The 19,876-nt window shown below is 57.0% G+C and overlaps 6 protein-coding genes across 6 annotated transcripts in view; 3 read left to right on the top strand and 3 right to left on the bottom strand.

Annotated features, from left to right (window-relative positions):
* Window positions 1-136: 136 nt before the first annotated feature.
* On the bottom strand, window positions 137-1,198 carry CHGG_00374 (uncharacterized protein; the record flags this gene model as incomplete). The annotated part of the gene is made up of 1 exon (XM_001219594.1): window positions 137-1,198. The coding sequence occupies one exon, from the start codon at window positions 1,196-1,198 to the stop codon at window positions 137-139; it is 1,062 nt and encodes a 353-aa protein (XP_001219595.1).
* A 1,823-nt stretch (window positions 1,199-3,021) lies between these two features.
* Window positions 3,022-4,113, top strand: CHGG_00373 (uncharacterized protein; the record flags this gene model as incomplete). Its single annotated transcript, XM_001219593.1, has 1 exon — window positions 3,022-4,113. One exon carries the CDS (start codon window positions 3,022-3,024, stop codon window positions 4,111-4,113), a length of 1,092 nt encoding a protein of 363 aa, XP_001219594.1.
* A 1,398-nt stretch (window positions 4,114-5,511) lies between these two features.
* On the top strand, window positions 5,512-8,498 carry CHGG_00372 (uncharacterized protein; the record flags this gene model as incomplete). The annotated part of the gene is made up of 5 exons (XM_001219592.1): window positions 5,512-5,932; window positions 6,090-6,317; window positions 6,424-6,634; window positions 7,078-7,468; window positions 7,521-8,498. The coding sequence occupies 5 exons, from the start codon at window positions 5,512-5,514 to the stop codon at window positions 8,496-8,498; spliced, it is 2,229 nt and encodes a 742-aa protein (XP_001219593.1).
* Window positions 8,499-9,437: 939 nt separating this feature from the next.
* On the bottom strand, window positions 9,438-14,263 carry CHGG_00371 (uncharacterized protein; the record flags this gene model as incomplete). The annotated part of the gene is made up of 2 exons (XM_001219591.1): window positions 9,438-11,572; window positions 11,623-14,263. The coding sequence occupies 2 exons, from the start codon at window positions 14,261-14,263 to the stop codon at window positions 9,438-9,440; spliced, it is 4,776 nt and encodes a 1,591-aa protein (XP_001219592.1).
* Window positions 14,264-15,452: 1,189 nt separating this feature from the next.
* Window positions 15,453-17,013, top strand: CHGG_00370 (uncharacterized protein; the record flags this gene model as incomplete). Its single annotated transcript, XM_001219590.1, has 4 exons — window positions 15,453-15,866; window positions 16,177-16,181; window positions 16,270-16,544; window positions 16,835-17,013. 4 exons carry the CDS (start codon window positions 15,453-15,455, stop codon window positions 17,011-17,013), a joined length of 873 nt encoding a protein of 290 aa, XP_001219591.1.
* Window positions 17,014-18,800: 1,787 nt separating this feature from the next.
* Window positions 18,801-19,876, bottom strand: part of CHGG_00369 (uncharacterized protein) — a gene marked incomplete at both ends in the record, with an annotated part of 5,583 nt that continues 4,507 nt past the window's right edge. Inside the window, 2 exons of the mRNA XM_001219589.1 lie at window positions 18,801-19,056; window positions 19,422-19,805. Coding sequence (XP_001219590.1) covers window positions 18,801-19,056; window positions 19,422-19,805 — 640 coding nt within the window. The remainder of the gene's footprint in view (window positions 19,057-19,421; window positions 19,806-19,876) is intronic.

Genomic DNA, 19,876 nt, shown 5'->3' with positions numbered 1-19,876 from the left:
TTAGGTTCCTTCTTGGATCTCTCCAAACTGATGGAGCTTTAGGAACCAACCCGATTGTTAAGATACATTCACGTTTTCGACTTTACGGCCAAGCTTACAGTTTTGTTTCACGATGCAAGTCTCACTCCTCGCTCTCCTATGTGCTGCTCTCCTCCGTGCTGCTCTCCTCTCTCGTAGCGGACGGCCAGATCTTTTTGTCACTTGTGTTCCGCACAATCCGACCGTCTTCTGAACGCTTCGCCCGGACCAGCTCGACTGGGTGCTCGGTTTTCTCTGTCAAGACTATCTGGTAGTCTTTTCCGCAGCTCGAGAGGTTCGGCGCAAGCTTTGCAAACCAGAACCGCCCCCGCCCCCCGTGACCGTGGTGTGAAGTGATTGGGAGACACCGGGAGCTGTGCGTGATGACCGTCACCTCCTTGTCCCAGTCGTCGTAGTCGTCGGGGTAGTTGGCGTACTTCAAGAGGATCTTCCCATCTATATCATACATCATAATGTAGATGCCATCGGCATACCCAGACGGGTTCAGCCTCGCCACTAGCCCGTAACCGGTCTCACGCCAACCGTACGAATTTTCCGCCCATAATTTGGATAATTGTTTCTCGTCACCGTCCTCCCAGGGACCCTGCCGGCCATTTTCGCGCTCGCCGTATTCGAGGTCCCCGAGCTGGATGAACGGAAAGCCAGGCTCATCGGCGCTGGCGTCGGCGCTCTCGACCGATCGTGTCGATGTCTCGGACAGATTGCCTGGTTCGTCATATGAAGATTCGCGTGGGTTGACGGTCAAGTTCACTCCGAGAAAACCTGGCCCCATCAGTGATTCTGAAAGACGAGCCTGCTCGGCCGTAACATCCCCCCATAGATGGGACATGAGATGCGAAACAAATGTGACAAGACGGTAAATAAAGGGACCGTCGAATCCGATCGGGATTACGATAGTATCCATTGGATCGCTCAGCTTCTCGCGAGCTTTGATGCTGTGAAAGCTCATCGAATCGACCTGTCGAACGAACTCCTCAGCTGTCAATACTTCCAGGCGTCTTGTCAAACTCTTGGCCCATATCCAGTCGTAAAACTCTTGGAGGTCTTGGGGATCCCTCACCTCACGGCTGAGGGTGACACTTGCTGTATTGTAATCCTGCGTCAGCATCTCCTTGGCGATGCTTTCGTACCTGCTCGACTTCTGCATCCAATCCTCCATGTCAAAAGACTTGAAAATGGGTAGGTCAGCGGCCGATACCGTGTGCCAGATCTCACAGGTCAAAGACTTCAACGCTCAGCGACTCGACACGCCATTGTATTTAATTCAGATAGAAAAAGTGCCTGGCAAATGTTATTGGCTGATAAAAAAAAAACATGTTCGTTCCGTTACCCGTCCTTCGCAATGTGCGGTGAGATCGCAGCTTCGCCCTGTGCTGTCACGCTCTAACATTGGGTTTATGATTCGGCCGCCCGACAAGGGTGGCCCACCCAAGCTTCGGCGTTCCGAGCCGAGTCACTGAACCTTGAAGTCTTTGATCTGTGAGATCTGGCACGCGGCATCGGCCGCTGACCTGCCCAATCCGGAATTCATAGGCAGAAAAAAACACTGTTATAAGAAAAATTCCCGGAGTGCTCCCTCGCACCCCCGAGACCCGGCCAGGGCACTTATAGAGACCCTCTAACATGTTGGACGTGGAAAGACTGAACTTATAGGTTGATTGCATGTGGGTAATCTAAAGAGTTAACCTCAATGGATCTGGTAATAGCTTTTTAAGTTCAGGTGGGTAAATATTAAAGATTTTTAGATATCATAAACAGGTTATACTCGGTGGTTTTCTTAGATTACAACTTAATTAACAACGAAGTAGACACTGGAGTTTACGTTACTCTATGAAGTTAGATAGCGTAGACTATATAATATTGCCATCACGAGGAGTCCCGGAGGTTCTGACTCCTGCCTGCGAGTGTGGCGAGGGACGAGAGACTGCCGAACACCTGGTAGTGTGGTGTTTGGCCCCACCGTTGACTCGAAGATGGGAGAGAACTGGAATTCGGAGACGACGGGACTTTTACTCTGTTCTACACGGCATCATTCCCACAACTGCACGGATCGCGAGGAGAGTCCTCGACTGGCTGATGGACTCGGGGAAGCTGCCGATGTACAACTTGGCCAGGAGGCCTCCTCTCTTTGTATACGCAGACTCACCAGAACGCATTGTTCCTTGATTGTTGGTATGGGTTTTTCACCCGGCCCGGGAGGGCACGGTTTTCCTGTACACTAAATATCTGAGAGTCCGGCACGCCCTAGGGCATAGCGGAGTATGAATAACAATAATAATAGTTAATAATAATAATAATAATAGTTATTTATTATACATAATAAGCCCTTTTACGTTTAGCCTTAGCCTTTGGGGGGTTGATACCTAGGAAATTGAAGCCTAGCAACATATCCATGGTACATGCACCTGTGGGCGACTCGGTCCATGTATTGGCATGTAAATTGAATTCCGCGGCATGTTTGGATTCTTGCAAACATATGGCAAGCTCCCTCTTTTGGACTAGTCCAGTGTCAGAGCTCTCAATGTGAAAGGGATAATGCAGTTAAGGGAGAACCACGGGCTAATCTTCTCCAAGGTACTCCTTTGATACCCTCTTGTCCAATTGGCATTGTTGGATCAGCCTTATGTTCTGGAACAGCAGCTATGCTTGAAAAAGCACCTGTGTTCTTGGAACAACATCTAATGCAGGATTAGACAGGCCTTGGACAAGCTTTGTTTGCATTTCAGTCTATAGATACTTAGTGAGTCACTTTTTATTCACTTGCTTGTTTGTCGTGAATGATTGCTGGATTCACACTTCTTTGCAGAGCCATCCAGTTCCTCCCCTCCCCGTAGAATACTTGCCTACTTCAACAGACCTTTCCCCGATCTCAAGCCCCAACAGAGCTTCTTCTCTTCTCCCTGTCCTGGCACCCAAGCCTCGTATCGACTTCCGGTGTTGTGTCTTCTTCTCGACGCTTTTGCCGAAGTGGCAACCATCATCATGGACCCCAAGTCTGCCCTCTCGCTCGGTCGAATCGAGCACACAGATTGCCCCAAGTTTCCAGAGGATGAAGATCTTGAGTACATGAAAGAGAAAGGAACAATACTGTTACAGGTGATCGAGGTGGCTGGCTATAAGTTGGAGCACGTTGCAAGCGTCTTTACCAAGGCAGAGCACAAGCTTCTGAAGGGCGAACGACAGATAGCCGTTGATTTTGTCCGCGCTGTCTACTTTTGGAGGCATAACCTGATCCAGGAAACCCTCGAATTCTACGGGAAGCTTTCAACCTATTCGAACCTGCTGAGCAAGACGGAAAAGACCATTAACAATTTGGATACCTGCCTCAAAGAACTGGAAGAGGCAATCAAGGAGAATGAATGGAGCGCCGACCTAGCATCCTTCGTCTCCCCCACCTCGGTCCCAACAGCCTGCCCTTACCAGCTGTTCGTTGAGACCTATCTCGCGAGGGAGGACATTGTGGCAGACCTCCGCGAGTGGGATGACGACGACGACGCCGGGATCATTGAGGAGATGGCGAATCGCCTCAGGAAATTACTCTTGAACTCCAATTCCCCCGACCTCGGAAAGGTCGGAGGTGGACAGCCCCAGGTGGCAGCCATAGCGGTGCACCGTGACGGCAACGGCGACAAAAGCTTCGTTGTCGGTTGCAGCGGGCCGGAATGGCGGGGCTTTCCCCCTGTCGTTAGGATGGTTAAGCGCCTGCGGAAGCGTCGACTGGAGAACTACCACTCTTGCGGCACAGATGCCTTCAACGCGCTGTGGAAGCTGGTGAAAGACAAAGGCGGCGCCAAACCATACGATCCCACCAAGACGGGGTCGGACCAGCCGAAGGAGTCGGAGGAGGCGAGGAACAAGCGGCGGGAGCCGATACGCCAAGCCCTGAAGGAGATGGAAGAACACGAGTCGTTCCTCGGCAAGAGGGGTGAGGTGTGCATAGCATTCGACACGGCGACGTGGGAACGCAAGCCGGCTTGCTTGGTCTGCTATGGCACTCTGGGGGACCAGGACCCGCTGGGTAGGACCGAAGCCGCGAAACTCGAGAGCATGGATTACTTCCTCGGCCATGTCTAGGAGCTGCGCCAGGATAATCCATACTCTTGTGCTGAGGCAGAGGTACGTCTGCAGTGTGAGCATAAGGACGCCGTAGCCAGGTCAAGAGGATCACTGTCACCATTGCTGGAACTTTGATCGCCGGCCTTGCCGCCTTCTTTCTCTGGCGATTCAATTTGCCAGACTCATGTTCTTTAGCGACTTTGAGCCGCAGGCAACAGGGCGAGCCAAAGGGGGAAGAGGGGGCAAGAACGCTGGGACTCGGGAGATGCTGGGTCTGGGGGACGCTGTGACTCTGGGTGAGCTGGAGCGCCGAGGGGTGGGCTGGGGCGCCGGGGGTACGGTGTGGAGGTGGAGAGATTGAGATGATGGGAGTGATAAAAAGGGCGAAGTGATCCCGCTGCTCAGCATCGGGTAGGAGGGAAGATTGGAAGAAGCATGAAGGAAGCATGTATTTACATTTTATCATCCTGTCTTTACACTTTACACGTCATCATCTCTACAATCTTTCTCACTATCATCATCGCAGACTCTAAAACACTATTTATTTATTGCTAATGGTAGTTGATAATGTCCAACGAGAGGGGATACAGAAAAGAGAAGAGGGACCTCGCATAACATACAGGCATAGCCAAAAGCTGAAGACAGGCTGTTAATGGGCGTCACGCAGAAGCCTGCCCAAGATCAGGCTCGCCAGGCCTTATATGTAATTAATTTCCCATAATACAAGAAGTCCGAAAGAAAATGTGACCACGGTGACCACGATGTGTACTTTATGTATTCTGTTTTGTATAACGTCAAGAATTAGTTGACATATGATCACTTACCGACCTAATTATCGCTGAAGTCTAGCTTCCTCTGACATACGTAGGTTTGTATATATATATATATATATGACTGCCAGTTACCTACTCCCATAAACTCTCCTTTTCGCGTCTGCTCGCTCTCCTCATCTGCAGCTCTTAGATCTAACACCTCAAGCAAACTAAAGCAAATGGCGGAATTTAATGCGATGAATCGTGCCTCCGGTGATGCTTTTCCTCCCCGGAATCCGGTGATCGCTAAATCGTGGATGGCAGATGTTCAAAGCTGAAGAAGTTGGGGTTTCGGGTTACCCTTATTGGGTACATGTACGCCGGCAACGGCGCCCCCAACTGCCGACACGAATGCGGCATGCGGGGGCGGGCCCGGAGGAGCATTACCGGCGCGGCCCGCACAGCGATTGCTGCTTTACTTTACATATACTGAGTACATACTGCGTTCTTACCTAGAGGTACTCGGACAATGATGTCCGTTCCACCACCACGTGCAGACCACATTACTCGCCCACCCTCCCCTGCAGCAACGCACACACACACACACATCACGATTCACCACATACACTAGCTGCTAATCCCCCAAAACCCCGACCCCAACCCGATGGCCAGCAAATCCATCATCGTCACCGGCGGCGCCAGCGGCATCGGCCTCGCCGTGACGCGGCACCTGGCCGCACAGGGCCACCGCGTCGCCATCCTCGACCTTAACGCCGCCGCCGGGCCCGCCGTGGCCGCCGAGGTGGCCGCCGAGTTCCCGCGCGCCGCCGTGTCGTTCCACCCGTGCGACGTCGCCTCCTGGGACGAGCAGGCCGCCGCCTTCCGCCAGGCTTTTGCCGAGCTCGGCGGCCGCCTTGATGTCGTCGTGGCTAATGCCGGGGTGTCGGAGCAGGGGGCTACCTCGTTAGTGAGGCTCCCGCTGGGTGGGGGCGTGGAGGGGGAGGGGCCGGGGGAGGGGGAGGATGAGGGCCCGACGAGGCCTAGTGTGGCGACGCTGCAGGTGAATCTGCTGGGGACGGTTTACTGTGAGTGTGGACGTGTTTATTTTTTATTTTATTATTTTATTCTTGCGTTGGTTGTTGGCTGGTTTGTCTCCAGTCGGCTGTAGAATTCTGAGTGCATGTCAGTGACACGGCTCTGGCTGACCTGTGGGCTTCAAACTTGCGTTCTTGGGGCGGACAGCGGTAAACTTGGCGGTGCATTACATGAATAAGAAGCCCAAGTCGGAGCCGGGAGGACCATCCAGGGGATCCATCATCTGCACCGCATCCAACGCGGGCCTGTATCCGCTTCCGGTTGCGCCTTTGTATGCGGCATCCAAGTTTGGCGTGGTGGGGCTGGTGCGGTCGACGGCGAGGATTATCGCACAGGCAAACATGCAAATCAACGCGCTGGCACCTGCCGTGCTGGGTATGTGCCCCTTTTCTTTTCTAGTCACGGCTGTGACAGTACTGGAGTTGCTTCAGGAGTCGGATCCACGGAAGAAGAGACTGACACCAGCTGCCTTGCCTCCTAGATACCAACATCGCCCCTGATAAAAGCCTCTTCAAGCATATGACCATCACTCCCATGGAAACCCTGATCCGGGGCGTAGACCAGTTTCTTGCAGACCCGACGGTCTCGGGGGCCGTGGCTGAGATACACGGGGATAGGGTGACCATCAGACCACCACACGAGTACGTGGACGAGGACAGCAAAAAGAATATCGATACGTTCTGGGATTTGGGGTACGCATGACGGTGGCGGCTTTTCCTTCTCCGGCGATCTCTAGGACAAAGAAGCCGGGTCTGATATCTTGACGGTAATAGTTGCGTTCCGAGTCGGGCTTTCATGGATCCTGTGTCCTAACAAAACCCACCCAAAACAATGTCATTGCGTCCTGCCCTCTTTGTCTCAGACCACCGGAGCATGACAATCCGATTGTTGTTCAGCTGGGGATTCCCATTATTCTTGCTGCCCTCATTGAGCAGCCGACACGGGCGGCGAGAACGGGGCCAGCCTCTTAAGCCCAACAACCTGCCACCTGCCTCGCTCTCTTCTCGGGGTTGCAAAACTCTAGAAACACGACATAATATTAAAGATAGGAAAGCACAACGGTAAGAAAGCCCTTTCAAATCTCCTGAGAACGGTAGCTACCAATATCACAGGCGAGACTACAAAACACCAAAAGAAGAATTGATAGGATGGACATTCGAACCGAGCCATTTCGAAGGCCAGGGAAAGCACCGCTTCTCTGGAACCGTACCGTGTGCGACTGCCACTGGTATTACCAATTCTACCTCTGCGGATGCCCCGACCGCGCTACTCCCATAGGGAATGGCCGCACCAGGCACGAGCCTTGCTACCAAGGGTGCGAGGTCTGGTACAAGCCCAAGTGGGAGCAGATCATCAAACTGTCGAGCGGGTTTCGACACAACCCCAACCCGCCCTTGCGCCCGGAACCCAGCGTGCTGCCGTTCCCCTGCCACCGCCACCTGATGGAATCGCGCGTCTTCCTCTCCGCGGAGGAGCTCCATACCATGAGGAACCGGCTGATGGACCCCATGTGGAATCCCGTCAGGGTCCGCACGCCTGAACAAGAACCAGAAGATGCTGCGGAGATTCCAGGAGCAGAGCAGCACCTGGGAGGACAAGAAGCGCGTGCGAGAGGAAGAAGACGACGGACTACCGCCGCCGCCGCCTCTTCGGCGGAGGATCCTGCAACCCGAGGCGGAGGAGATCATCCAGCTCCAGCCGATGATAGGCGGGCTCATGCTGGCGTTGCGCCAAACCCCAAATGACCACCACTACATCGACCCTCCAACTTCAAGCACGGCGTTCCCATCTCCCCTATCATACCCCTGGCACTTCCCAAGTGGTCAATCGGCCTTCCTCGACCCGGACGGGCCCCGTACCTTTGCCGTGCCGGACGAGTCCGACGAAGAGAGCACCCAGAGCCGACGCAGTCTCGCAAGGAGCCCACCACCCCCCTACGTAGGCCCACCAGCCTACACCCGGAACCCTCCGCGCCCAGCACCACCACCCGCCCCACCGCGGGAATCGCCCCCGCCGTACATAGAAACCCCATCATCCTCATCCGCATCACCCCAGCGGAGCACGCAGGACGCAAGCGAGCCCCGCCAAAACCACCCCCCGCGCCGCTCCCGAAACCACTTCTCCTCCCTGACGTGGCTCCTCGAAGAGCAAGCCATCGACCTCTGGCGACAAGACGGCTACCACTGGCACAGCGCGCCAGTCAAGCGCGAAAGGGCCACACCAACCACCACCACCACCAAAACCCCCCAAACCAACAACCACAACCCCCACCCCAACCTTAGCGCAACCGCCCCTCTAATCCGCGACGTAACCTACGACGGGCCGACGCACACGGGGTACTTCCACGGCGCGTACCGCACCGACCCGGCGATGCTGCACCAGGCGCGGGCGGTCAGCTGGCAGCGGGCGGCGGGGGAGGAGGGGCTGGCGTGGGCGCGGCGGGTGGGTGAGGCGTGCGCGGAGGGGGGGGTTGTTTTGGGGGGTGGGAATGGGAGTGGTGGTGGGAATGGTGGGAATGGGGGGTGGTGGTTGCTGGGGGCGAGGTTTCATATGTGAATTGGGGAGGGGGGAGGTGGGTTGATGTATATAGAGATGGGGGATAGGGACATGGGGATGGTGAGGTGTGAGGTGTAGGGGGGATGTATTTCCATGTCAGTGGGCGAGGTAGGTGGGTGAGGAGGAGGGAGTGGACTGTTGAATGACTCGTATTTGAGCACGGAGACGGGGGGAGGTCAATCACTAATTAGGGCAATAGGGTAAAAAGGAGTTCGGCGTTCTTGACGGGCCGGTAGCCCAGAGGTTTGAAAGGTAGGATAATGTCAGGGAAGTATTGACGGATTATAGATTCGGATTGTTTATTCTTCAAGCGAACAGCAGGTTTGTTCTCCCCTGTCTGGCCGGGCAACGGACAATACGCATAATGAGATGGAGCGTATGCCAACGTAGCCTACGCCACAACCCCCAACCATGATGGGCATGGATATGTGACACTATCATCTACATTAGAAGTACACGTATATATATTATATCAGTAAAGCCCACGAGGGTCCCCAACGAAACAAAACGCTATGACGATACGCTGTGCGGTGTTCTGCCGTCAGACAACCCGCCCGCTCCGGGATGGAAAACAACACTGAGAATCGACAAAAGAAACGCGAGACAGTGTCTTCAACCCTAGAGGCCGCGCCCCTAACCAAGACCAAGTCTATCGATCATTGCGTCATGCACGACCCACGCCCCAACCCCTCCCACCCTTCTTCCATCATGTCAAGATATACTCCCTCACCGCCGTAATCTTCTTCCACACATCCCAAAGCCGACACATGATGTCTTCCTTCCAGCCACCGTCATGGCCTACCCAGCTCCTCATCAACACCCCGTGCCAACCCCCCAACATGACATGACCTCGTCAACGCCAACAGCCCCCTCAACCACCCCAAACCCCAAGGCTCATACAACAGTACACAACGGTACAACCCTACAACCAAGCCCAACTCACCTCCCCCTCCCACCAAGAGGAGGCGGTACTCCCAACCCCCCGACCACAACCTCCTCATCCGCATCCGCATCCGCATCCCCCCCCTTATCTCCCCCCTCCTCCGCTCCCCCGTTCACCCCCACCCCCCTCTCCCGATAAATCTCCCCCTTCCTGACGCCTGCCCCCCTCAAACACTCGACATACGTCCGAAACTTCACAATCTCCCTCAGCAAATACTCGCTCTTGCGCTCCCAGTTGGCCATGGCCTTGGCCGCGTTGGCCGAGCGCGGCGAGAAGGCGCCGAGCATGGGGGAGCGCAGGGCGTTGTGGGCCTGCAGGTCGGCCTCGATGGAGCGCACGTAGCTAAGCAGCGAGTCGAGCTGTTCGGGCTCGGCGAGCGGGGAGGGGCGCATGGATTGCGGCGGCGGGGACCAGTCGGTGATGTGGATACGGTCGCCGGGGAGTTTGTGGTGGGAGTTTGTGGTGGTATTGGGGGTGGTGGTGTTGGTGGTGGTGTTGGTGAGGTGGCGCGGGAGGGTGGCGCCGAGGACGCCCGAGGACCCGGAGCCCGGGCGGACGGCGAAGTCGAAGGAGGCAGAGCGGATGGAGCGGCCCGATTGCATGGACGAGCGGCCGATGCCGGCCATGGTGGCGGCTGCGACGGCGGCGGCGTTGACGGCGCTGCCGGGGCGGGAGTGGCCCTTGGCGCTGCTGGGCGGCCGGCCGTTGACGCTGGTGGTGCTGTCGTTGGCGGCCGCGGTGGTGGCGGCGCTCTTGATGATGGCGTCGCTCCAGCCGTACTCGATGTTGGATATCCCGCCGACGAGCGGGTGCGTGCTGAGGCGGGCGCTCCAGTAGTTGGCGGTGCTGACGAACTCTTTGCAGATCTCGGGCGTACCGACCTGGAAGAGGTGCACGGCGCCGGTGGGCAGGGACAGGGCCCAGACGTGCGGGCGGGCGCGGGAGTAGCCTGGTGGGGGGAGCGCCGAGGCGAGGGTCTGGCGCAGCGAGAAGGTGCCCAGGTTGGTGGCATTGTCTTGCCAATTGCCGCCGCCGACCACGGCACCCTTGGGTGGATTCCCGCCCAGGCCCCGACGGTTCTTGTTGCGGAGGGACTTGTTGGGCGAAAAAGAAAAAAGGCTGAGCTGCCCCTTCTGGATGACGGCAAACACCTCTTGCCAGTTGCGGTCCCGAGCCCGCTTGTCGATGCCGTCGAGATGGTGTTTGTGAGTAACGATACCCTCCTTCACCCACGGCGGGCCGGCAAGCTCCAAGGACTCGTCCTCGAGCAGCTGCTCGCTCTTGATCTCCATAGACTCGAGCGCGCTGTCCTCGCGGATGATGGCCTGGCTCAGCGCGTTGGCAAAGCCGATGGACTGGTGGAAATCGCCGCGGGGGTACGACGAGCCAAAGGAATCCATCGACATGGACGTGTGGGTTCTACCCAGTGAGAGTTTGCTCCAGGTCGCGGACGAGTCGGTCGGTGTCCAGACCGAGTTGCCGTCCTCAAAGCTCGTCCTACTCGATGAGAAGCCGGTGTTAAAGCCTCTCGGGCGTGAGCGGCTCTTGGAGTTCCACCTCGACGAGTTCGCCTTGGCCACTTCGGAAACCCGGCCCCGGCTAGACGCAACGCTCTCCGATGGCGCCTTGCTCAGTACGCTGGGTGTCCGCTTGAGCATTCCCATAACCGAGAGGCCGCTGGGGGTTTGCGGGGTAGAGTCGGCGCCAAACAGCGGCAGGCGATCGTCGCGGATCGAGGCGTAGATGTCCTTGAGCACGATCTCGACCTGGTTCTCCCAGGCGCGGAGCGGCCCGTCAAACGGTGCCTTCACAAGCGGGCCACAACTCTCGCCCGGCGTTTGGTCGGAGAAGACACCCAGAGCCGAGTTAGGCCGCGCCGGCGGTTTGAAGGACGCCCGGAAGCTGTTGTGTTTGAACTCGTCAGATGTGCGGCCATCGCCATCCAGATTCCCCTTTCCTGGGAGGATGCTGGGCCGTTCAAACGCATCAGGGACCGATTCCTGGACGGCCTGTCTGATGGTGGTCATGGTGTTCTTGATGAACTGGCTCCTCGTCATCTTGTGGTCGATGTCGGCCATGTGGAGATCGGTGTTGAGCAGAATAATCGAATAGCAAATGGTGTGAATAACGTCTGGAGAATAATCAGCGGATGTCGACGCAAGCGTGCTCGAGAGGACTTACCCATGGACTTGAAGCCGTGGTTAGAATTGCAGTCACACCACCGTTTCGAAAAGGCCACCAAGATGCGGTCGACCTGCTGCGTTTCGGCTCGGAGGAGCAACCGCTGGCACACCTGCCGCAAGCTGGCCACGGCGCTCTGGCCCTCAAAGTCGTAGAGCTCCATGTAAGCCCGCAAGGTCCGCTGGCGCACGATGCCCTCCTCGCCCATCCAGGCTGCCGCCCTGTCCTTCTGGATGAACTCCTCGTTTCCGTCGTATATCCCCTGCGCCTTTTGGCGGTCGTCCTCGGTGGGGTCACCAACCACCACCTCGGGCTCGTCGATCGACTTGGCTGAATGGCTGACGGACTCACCGGTCCCCATGCCCCTGGGGCTGGGCTCCGCGCTGTCGATGCGCAGGCTCGGCACGCTGTGCTTGTACGCAACTCCGCCGCCCGTCTCGGGTGTCAGGCCGAGCGTGTGGGAATCCCGGCGGTCGGTCAGGAGCGTCAGCTTCGGCCCCTCCCGGGCCGACAAACGAGCCTCCCTATTTAGGTTGGGCACGCTTCTGGATTTCGACACGGCGGGCGAGGGCGATCGCGAGCGCCCGTCTGGTCGTGGCTCCGGCTTGAGGCCCTTCTCGCGGGTTTCGGAACGTGGCGGCTTCCGCTGCCGCACGGGGCTGTCCTCGCTGTCGCTGTTGTCCTTTAGGAATGATTTCGGCGGCGAATCCACGGGTGTCCCACCAGTCTGACGGGTAGGAGTGGCGGCGGGACGGGGCCCTGTAGGCTCGGGGTCAACCTTGCGGATGACGGCTTTCGGACTCGGCTCATAGTCGGGCGAGAAGCCTCTCGGTATGCGGCCCTCATCCTCTTCGGCCGCGCCTCTCCCTGAGCTATCCCGGGCCTCGTGGGGCTCGATGGAAGGTAACGGGACGTCGGCGGACGTTTGTACAGAGGAGGAGAGTGGGCTCTCCTGCAGGAATGGGTCCATGGCCCGTCGTAGGCTGGTAATGGGGCTCGGCTCGGGTTTCGCAGAGAGTGCCTCGACTCTGTCAGGAGGTAGTTTGACCAAGGGCACGACCGGCACTGGTGGTGGCTCCGTATCTGTGACCGAGTGCTTCCGCCTCCGAAAGAAGGAGGATGTCTTCTTCTGCAGTGTGTGGGCGGCTGGCTGCTGTGACTCGCGTGGCGGCGGGGTGGAGGATTTGGGTTGCGAAAAGGTCGAGACCTGGGGTGAAGAGGCCGCGCTCGACACGGCGGTTTTGGACGATCCGAACATTCTCCTGAAAAAGCCCTGCTTCTCTTTCGGCTGCGGGGTCACGCTCATGGATGACGGCGGGAGCAGCTCCTTTGCCTTTTCATATCCAACGTGTGGGGCGGGTGCTGAATCGAGGTCGAGGACGGGGAGCGGCGGTGCGTCGCGCAACGGGTTGAACTTGGGTTCTGGCTTGCGACCGACGGTGGCGCTTCTTGAGGATCGAGTACTCCGGCGTCGTTCGGGGCCAGCAGTTCTCGCAGGCGAGTTCGACACCGTCCTAGGCTCGGGCGGTGGCATTACGGGCATCGACGGGGCTGTCGTGAGCTTGCGTGGCCCGCCTGGCACGGTCGGGGTCGGGGCGGCATCGTATCCGTCGTTGAAAAAGGAGCTGGGGAATTCGACCTGCCACGGCGCGGGCGAGGGCCGCTGCTCCCCATCAAAACTAGACGACCTCCCCCCGAAACCGCGGGCCCAGCGCTGGCTTCCCAAAACCTGGGCGTATCCTGCATCGACGCTCGTCGTGCTGCTGCTCTTGCTCCCCTTGCCGCCCCTCGAGTGGAGGGCGCGCCCCGGGCTGCGCTGCGAGAGCTCACGCATGCTGTTGATGCGGCCCAGTCCCGGTTGGTAACCAGAGCTGCTGTTGCTGCGGCGACCCCTCGAGGATATCCTGCTCGCGTCGTCGGCACCCTCAAAGTCGGAGCTGTACGAGTATCCGTGTCCGTTAGCGCGGCCCGATCTCGAATTGAAGGTCGAATTGAAGGTCATAGCACGGGTGTCGTCGTTGTAGGAAGGGTAGATGGCGGGCTCGTCAAAGGCGGATCCCGAGGGGCCGAAAGACGTGCCGACCTGGCCCATTGACAGCTGGTCGAGCGAGAGCAGCATGTTGGTGACGAGCGAGTCGCGTGTAACCTGGCGCGGCGAGAGCGAGAGGTCGTGCGAGTCGCGGGCGGTGGGGCGGTGTGGTTCGGGGCGGTCGTTTTCTTTGTTGGACATGCCGATCGGGATGTCGACGGGGGTGAGGCCCTCGAGGAATGTCTCAATGTCGGCTGTGTCCCGTCCCTGGGCGTCGGGCTGCAGGTGCAACGCCGCCCGGCCACCTGTGGGAGAATCGCCGGTGGGCGTATGCGGGAGGGAGTTTCTATCTCTGTTTCTGTGCCTGTCCCCCTCCTCTCTGTCCCCGTCTCTGTCTCTGTCTCGGTCTCGGTCCCTATCCCTCTCTCTATCCCTGTCCCGGTTACGGTCCCAATCTCTGTCTCTGTTTCTGTCTCTGTCTCGGTTGCGGTCCCGGTCTCTGGCGCGCGGCGGCGGGGGAGGCGGCGGCGGCGACGATGAAGTGTCGATATTCAGGTCGGGTTTGCGCCTACCGCTGCGGCGGGCAGCATTGGTGGTGTCTGGGGCGGGCATGATCGGCTCTTGGGGCACAGCAGCGCAGCGATCCGGGGCTGGGAAAAGCAACAAGCGGGTGGTGGCACACGCAGGCCGCTCGACGCCATCCATCCACAGGCGCTGGTCGGGAACCAATCTCGGGGGCTCAGCCGGCAAGCCAATGCTGCACTGTCGGGATGCACTGGCTTCGCAGCGCGTAGCGACGTGTAAAGAGTGTGCGTCTGTGTCCCGTTTCGTTTGGACAATGCCGTGCCACCGCCCCTGGGATTCTGCTATTGGATGCAAGGGGGGTGCCGCAATTTAGCGAGATCTTCCCACCCGGGCGAGAGGCCCCACTGATGTTCAGTGGAGAAAGCCAACTGTCGGATCTGAGAACTGTCGCGTGTGGTTGGAAAGTTGGAAATTGGAAAAACCAAACCATCGACGAAGGGAGTGCAATCTTGATGTTTTTATCAATTTTGATTACTCGGTAGATGAACCGGCCTACCTCCTGTGCTATGGTTGCATCGCCGTGTTTTGGCGACTGCCGGCGAAGTGGTTGAAGCAGCCGAGCTGCGTTAGCTCGTGGTCCGTTCCTGCAGCACAAAAGCAACCTGCCCCTATTCCCCTGCAGCCCGGAGGCAAAAGCAACCCTCGAGCCCCCTTCTGGCTCGAGCCCGACAGCAGAGCCAATTCGAGGCCGCGAGCGTTTGGCAAGATTTTCCTCGAGCAGGGATGCCACCATGTTCCCTGCATCAACAACATCAACAAAAAGGACGGAAGAATAATCCCAGATGTAATTTGTTTCAGCAAACTGTTTCTGCGCGTTGTGATACCGAACCAAAGAAGGCAATATGGTGATTTGCCTCATTCTATTTATATTGCTACAACCCGTTTACGTGTGTGCCTTGGACGATCTCGACGCTTTTGCCCTCCCAACTGCAGGAAACTGTTTTGCGTGCTCGCGCACTGGCTGCCAAGCGTCCCCGACGTGCAATATCGACCGAGTTTGGGAAACACTGAACTTGCGGTGTTGGGGTGTTTCCAGTGACTGTCGTCATGTTGGTTGGCCATTTCTCTTTCTCGGAAGCCGAACAGTAAGGAGACACGGAGAGGAACGGCTCGCTCGAGCTGTGTCAGTTAGAACCCGAGGGTAACTTTTCTAGTAAGGTACGTACTTACCTACTAACAATACGCAATATCACCCCTCTCATCCATCAGGGACCGCATGCTATTATTCGTATCCCACCGGCCCAATCCTAACGCCGTCCACGACCGATTCTCGACCACCACTTCGTCTATGTGTGTAAGACAACCCGTGCTTGGCGGGATGACAGCTGCGGGCTGCATGCCCGATACAAGCCGTCTTGTTTCATCCTTTGCCACGTGTACGCCGTTACAGCCAAAACATGCGGGGTTCGAGTGCTTTGGTGGGGACGGGATTCACGGGAACTGGTCCACTCCTCGGCCTTCATTGTATCGTCTCAAAGCGGGATCTGCCCCACATCCTCATTCCAGTCTTGAACTAAGAACGACAAGGCCTGAAGGGAAAGTCCCTGTTTACAGCGCGGTCCTGAGAAATAGTGTACCAGAGGTATCTCAGTTGCGGGTCCATTGTTTACAGAGGCTCTCAAGGTCGAGTGTAAGTGCAATTACACCGGACACCCAACATATGTGTTTACTGCTGCTCTCTGCCTAGATACCTACCCTGTCAAGCAGCAGATGATTTGAGAATGGAGTTTGTTGAATATGAGATGAAACCTTGATCTCCTTTTCGATATACGGGTTTCAAATAACTCTAATATTTGACTTGAGATAATTTTCCCCCGTGCGGGGAACAGCGGACTCTCTGTCTGGGCTGTGCATGGCATTACACATCGGACAATAGTGGTGATAATGAATCAAAGAAAGAATCATGATAATGTCGCAATCGACAACTGTATGATACCTAGTTAGGGTAATTACCTATTTTAACCACAAAGCGTTCCAACCCCAGCGCCACGCGCTGCCGCGGCACATACCTCTCCAAAAGAGAAGCCACGAAGCGCGCCTCGCCATCCACCGCCAGGCTCCGCGGGATTTACGAAGATTACTTTCGCCCTCGCCCTTGTCCTCGTCATCCTCGTCTCGAGACATTGCGAGCCGAACAACGGGCCATCCGAGGCGCATCTTGAGCTTCTCGATCACCTTTACCGTTACTTCAATGCGACGGCCGCATACCGCATCGAACTGGGAGCCGACACGACGATTGAGGACATGCGGCTCAAGACCTTTGCAGATGCCTTTTTTGCGGATGTCATATTGAAACGATGGTCAACCGGTACACACGTTGTCTTTCGTCGCGGGAGGCTCAGTGGCGGCAGAGGATGACGAGGGTGAGGGTCAGGGCGAAGACAAGGACGCCACAGACGGCCCAAACCGCTCGGCCAGCGCGATTGTTTGTACGAAGCGCTGGAACAGCCCGTAATTAGTGCACCTGTACCTCCCGGTGCGGGTTGGTTACGCGCGGAGTTGGTGTTCGGTGATGGTCGATGCTGACCGCGTCGCTGGCACCGGGTGGGCGTGGTGGTCGTGGTGACCTTTAAAGCCTCTGCACCTTCCGTTCTACAGACGGCGAGTCCGGTGACTATGCCGGCGTTGGTCAGAGGCAATTTGGGTGTTCGGCTCTGGGGCTCTGCTATTTTCGTCTCAATTACAATTCAAACATGCGACGGACATGCCATTCCATCTCAGTCACAATTGGGCATGTAACGGACATTTCTCTGATATCCGACGGACCTGCCATCTGAACACACACTGCCGCCCGAAAGATGTTGCTACCCACAGCCTTTGATATCAAGCCTTTGCCGGTTTCGTCCGCACTTTGGTAAAATGCTGGTTCCGTCGAGATTGTTTGTGATTGTGAATGTTAGGGAGGTAGGCGGCAACTAAAGTGAAGAAAGAGAATCAAGTAAGGGAAGAAGAAAGTAACCGGTGGTCCGGGAAGTAGAAGAGGAGCGTGATGCCTTTCAACAAGCGACCTTCCTTTGCCCGAAGACCCGGGCCAGCGACGAGGCAGTCCAAGCCGGTAACCAACTTACAACCCCATGCTCTACTTGGATACCCCCACCACTATTTCTGGAAGCCTTCCATCTGATTTTGAGTTTCTACCCGACGTCACATGCACCCCATCATCACACGCAAAGAAACGCGATTCATTATTAACGGTGGGTATCGAGCATGAGATATGTTAAAGCCACAACAAAGCTCCCCGCTCCGGACCACCGTCCCAGAAATCTGGCCGTCTTAGCCAACAATAGATAATCCCAGGGTGGCGATTGTGAGCCTAGGATCACCGGCGGAACGGCGGACGGATGCACTGCCGTGGCGGGCCCAGGACTCGGGCCAGGAGCGGCGACAGTAGCAGGAGCCGAAGCTGCCGAAGGCGGGATCACAGGTGCTTGGCTTCTTTCCCTTGGTTACCGAGGCTAAGTTCATGTGCTTACTGCACTGTGTATTAAAGTAACATGTATTCCACTTCCAAAAGCTAGGGGCGACATGAAAACTGCAAAGCGCCACTTTGAGGTGAGTCAAGATGGGTAGTTACCCTGGAGACAAACCGTGAATTCCATCGCCTACATGTAGGAAGGGCCCAAAGCCTGAAAGTCAGACTCGATGTCAAGGCTCTTTCTAAGTGCCTACCTAGGTACCAGGTACCTAGTTGTTATAAAAGCCAAGTCGATCTATTAAACGAAAGTTGGACCATTCCCAACAAAAGTTTGCAATGATTCAAAGACAAAGACCGAATGAGGGATTTCCTTTGCTTTCCCTCAACCATGACATCAATATCTGAGAAGGCCCTTGCCGAGAGTTGGTTCCAGTATCCCCATATTTGCAAGTACCGATGAAGGACTAACAAACAAGAAGGAGTTGACATGGTCAAGTCCACAGCTCAAAGGGATCGGGACGGCAAGCTGCATCCTCGGCTTGGTGCACAGACACACGTTTATTTCAACAACCACTGATGACCTCAGACACTCCAAGAAGACACAAAAAGCAAGACAAGTACCGTCAGAGCCATAACACAGACGGAGGAAGATAACCACCCCAGAGGTAGCATCACCGAAAGCACAAGAGCAGCACATCCACCATAGCAAAAAGATAAATAGCATACTCCATCTCTCATACCTCGCGAGTCAAGTCCTAATGGTATAATAATCGCATAGCCCAAAAAAAAAACTCCCTTCCTCCATCCAACCCGCCACCCACCATTGGAAAGCAGCGGCGCCATAACCTCAATATGAACTAGCCCATCAAGCCCTCGACGCCCACCACTGCACCAACCAGTTCCTTCCAATGATCGCCATCGTCGAAGGCAGTCCTTTCTCGCACTCGGCTCAGTAGCTCCCCCCTTTTAAGACGATTCTACTATAACCGGACCACCCCGTCATGTCCCCACCCCACCACGACACCCCCCTTAACTTTTCCTACCCCCTTCACCCTCTCCACTTCCCACGTCCCCTCCACCACCCAACACCACCACCAAGCCGCACCATCAAAGAAGAAGAACAACACGACCACCAAAAAGAAGGCAAGGCTACCTCCCCGCCCTCCTCCGCTCCCGTTCCTTCTCCAGATCCCCCCTCAACGCCGCATTCTCATTCTCACTCGCATTAATCAGCTTCATCGCCTCACCGCGGTCCATGATCCGGCCCTCCCGCTCCGCCTTTAGCTTATACTCGAGATCCCTCAGCCGCAGCATCCACTTGGTGTCCACCACAGCGCCGCCCGAACCGGAACCGGAACCGGAACCACCACCGCTGGTGTTAACGGCGGTGTTGGAGGTGGTGTTGCTGTTGTTGTTGGCGAGGGTGTTGGATAGAGGAGGAGGTTGTGGCGAGCGCGGTGGAGGAGGGGGCGAAGGGCGGTGTTAGTGCTGCGGCCTCTGCTCCGGTCGCGGCCGCGTTCTTGGTGGGAATGGGATGCTTGGGTGGGGGTCGGGAGAGTGAGGGTGTCATCGTCGTCGCCGCCGCCGCCGCCGCTTGTCCTAATGGGCGTGACGGGGCTGGCGCCCCGCGACCGGGCTACCCCGATCTCGTCGGCTCCGGGGGCGGCGAGACTCTGTCTGGAGTGGTGCTGGCTGAAATAGTGCTGGCTTGTGCTGCGTGATGGGGTGGTTACGGAGTTGGATGATGCGACGGGTCTGGATAATGTGGACCTGCTGCCTGATTTCGGGATTTTGCTCGCGCTGGCCTTCGCTTTGGGACCCGTGGGTACCGAGGGAGACGGGCTGCCGCCGCCCGGGGAGTCGAGGCCGCCGTTGTGGTCCGCGGCCGCGTACGCCGCGCGACGGGCTTCAGCCGCGGCGCGGAGAGTGTGGTTTTCTACCTTGAGCTGGCGGTAGGCGTCTTCTAGCCGGACGAGCCGGGCTTGGGTTTCGGTTAGGCTGTGGGAATGCGGGGTGATCTGGCCCGTGACAATGCTGTTGCGGACAATGGCCTCGAGACGGTCGAGTTTCTTGGTGCGTTGCTCGAGGTGACTCTCGAGTGTCTGATACTCCCGCCAGAGGTCCTTTTCGACGACCTTGATCTTGCTTTGGGAGCTGCCCATCATAGTCTCTATCATCTTGACGGCGGCGAGGAGGTTCTTGCTAAAGCCCGGGAGCATGGTGGC

Source organism: Chaetomium globosum, genomic scaffold (genome assembly GCF_000143365.1).
Source record: "Chaetomium globosum CBS 148.51 scaffold_1 genomic scaffold, whole genome shotgun sequence".
Classification (NCBI taxonomy): domain Eukaryota; kingdom Fungi; phylum Ascomycota; class Sordariomycetes; order Sordariales; family Chaetomiaceae; genus Chaetomium; species Chaetomium globosum.
Note: the sequence above shows the minus strand (reverse complement) of the source record. Positions and strands in the feature narration are given on the sequence as shown.